Below are 2,535 nucleotides of genomic sequence, written 5' to 3' on the forward strand. Positions count from 1 at the left end.
CAGTAAATCTCTAAGAATAAAATTTAATAAAAGATAAGGATGTTGCAGAAAAATCAGACTGGCGAGAAACCAAGCACCACTCAGAGAGTTGGACAACTCAGATTTATTAAGCCAGCAGTCCCAGAAGAGCTAGAGCTCTGAAGATCTGGGCCCCGAGCTCAGGAGTAAACTTCCTTTTATAGGACTTATCAGCGCAGTTACAGTTGGCATGAGCCAATTGGTTCATTTGTCCTCAGGTGGTTACAGAGCACGGGAGTTGCTATGGGCTATAGGCAGTTACAGAGCATGAGATTCGATACATCTGTTATCTAGACAGAGCAAGCAAAGGGGAAGGTGAGTCTTCAGTTGATCTCCTGCCCCTTGGCCTATGCAGCAAGCATGTCTACAAAAGCAGAACAAAGAACTGATTACAGGGTTAATAATTTGAGTGGAAAACTCCTCTTCAAGGAGACCTTTTGGAGAAAATTATAGAACTGTAGATTTTTTTAGATTTTCTATATACACGATTATATCATCTGCAAACAATGAGTTTTACTTCTTCCATTATTCTTTTTTTATATACTGCTATTTTCAATTTGCTAATATTTTGTTTAGGATTTTTACATCTAAGTTTATGGATGAGATTATCCTATAATTTTTTTCTTATAATACTCTTATCCGATTTTGGTATCAAAGGTTATGCTAACCTAGTAAAATTAATTAAATAGCGTTCCCTCTCTTATTCTCTGAAAGAAATTAAGATTGAAATTCTTGGTCTTTGAGAGTTTGATGGAACTTATCAGCGGAATCATCTGACCCTATAGTTTGTGGGTAGATATTTGACTACCAGTTAAATTTCCCCTTCAGTGGTTATAGAGTATTTATGTTTTAAAATCTTGTTTTTGACTTAGTATTAATTAGATATATTTTTCTAAGAATTTGTCCAATTAGATTGAAGGTCAAGTCATGAAGGATCTTGAACAAGTCTTGAAGGGGAAAGTAATCATATTTTTTTTTTAAGTTATTATGTACCAAAAAAACAATGTACTAAACACTGATAAATAAAGTTGACAAAACAAGTTCTCTACCCTTGGAAAGCCCACAATATAGTGAGAAAGGCAATCATAGAAATAAATTATAATACAGTACAATAATAAAATTTATGAGGTCAGATAGCTTACTCTGAAACTGAAGTTTGACTTTTGTGTATCTTTTGATTAGTTCCACTCAACATCTCTCTAAGAATTCTCAGCTTTACATTACAGGCAAACATCTAGATCCCTTAGGAGCTATTAAGATGGATTAGCCTTCCATAACATTCATCACTTTAAGGTGTATAAATCATTGGTTTTTACTATATTCACAAGTGCGCACATCCATTACACTCTATAATTTCAGAATGTTTTCATCCCTGTAAAAGAAACACCTCATCCATTAGCAGTCATTCTCCATTCCCTCTTCCCTCGACCTCTCGCAACCATTAATTTACTTTCTGTCTCTATGGATTTGCCTGTTCTGGACATTGCACATAAATGGAATCATATATTTTTTTTTAAAAAGGGAGGAGGGTGGAGTAGAGAAGCTTGAGTTAGTACCCAGCCTGACTTCTTTCTGGACTTAATCCCCTAGACCCATGTTCATTGTTTCAACAGAGTACATAATTCAGTTTTATGAAAGCCAATGATTTCTTGCTCCTTCTCTATAGGTGTAGAGAATATCCAGGTAGTGGCTGCAGTTCCACCTCTGGTCTGGCTGCCATGTATCATGGGCGAACTACCGGTAAAGGGCCCCACACACAGATTTACCAGCAACCTCCAAGGCTTCTCATTGTGCATATCACTCTACCATCCTGGGCTGACATCTGCTCCAATCTCTGTGAGGCTCTGCAAAACTTTTTCTCTCTAGCCTGCAGCTTGATGGGCCCCAGCCGCATGTCCCTCCTCAGCTTATACATGATACAAAATCAGCACGAGTGCATCCTCCCCTTTGTGGTGAGTATATTTACCATTTGTTCATTTTATCTTGAAAGCAAATACGAAGTTTCTGGGGAAGAGATCACAGTTATTACTTAGAAATAACTGTGCCTGTTCTCACACCCAGTACCACACAGGCAACACAATGAGATCAGATGTCATTCTGCGCATAAAGGGTGTTTGTACTGCAAAAGAGGAATCTCAAAATTATTAATTTGGGAGTTTAAATAGGCCACATCTTGGCCCCCTCCACTCCTGAGGGAGGGAGAGAAACCTTGGCTTTTACAGACCTTTAGAATATAAGCAACTGACTCTTTTCACACACACCCATTTGAAATGCAAATGCAGGGAAATTAGTCTCCAAATTTCTCTATAGGTCTCTGGCTATTTTTTTTTTTCCCCCAAGATTTTATTTTATTTTCTCTTCTCCCTCCTCCTCTCTGGTAACCATTAGTCCATTCTCCATGTCCACGAGTCTCTGTTTGTTTGTCTGTCCTGTTCATTTGTTGCTTTTAGGTTTATATCCCATATATAAGTGATATAATGTGATTTTCAACATTTTTTGTCTGGCTTATTTTGCTTA

The 2,535-nt window shown here is 37.4% G+C and overlaps 1 protein-coding gene across 1 annotated transcript in view; it reads left to right on the forward strand.

The window, feature by feature from the left end:
* Positions 1-1,688: 1,688 nt before the first annotated feature.
* The window catches only part of M1AP (meiosis 1 associated protein), a 59,893-nt gene continuing 59,046 nt past the window's right edge, over positions 1,689-2,535 (forward strand). The window contains exon 1 of the mRNA XM_011358086.1: positions 1,689-1,970. Within this exon, the coding sequence (XP_011356388.1) occupies positions 1,737-1,970 (234 nt within the window). The 5' untranslated portion in view covers positions 1,689-1,736. The remainder of the gene's footprint in view (positions 1,971-2,535) is intronic.

Source organism: Pteropus vampyrus, unplaced genomic scaffold (genome assembly GCF_000151845.1).
Source record: "Pteropus vampyrus isolate Shadow unplaced genomic scaffold, Pvam_2.0 Scaffold37, whole genome shotgun sequence".
NCBI lineage: Eukaryota > Metazoa > Chordata > Mammalia > Chiroptera > Pteropodidae > Pteropus > Pteropus vampyrus.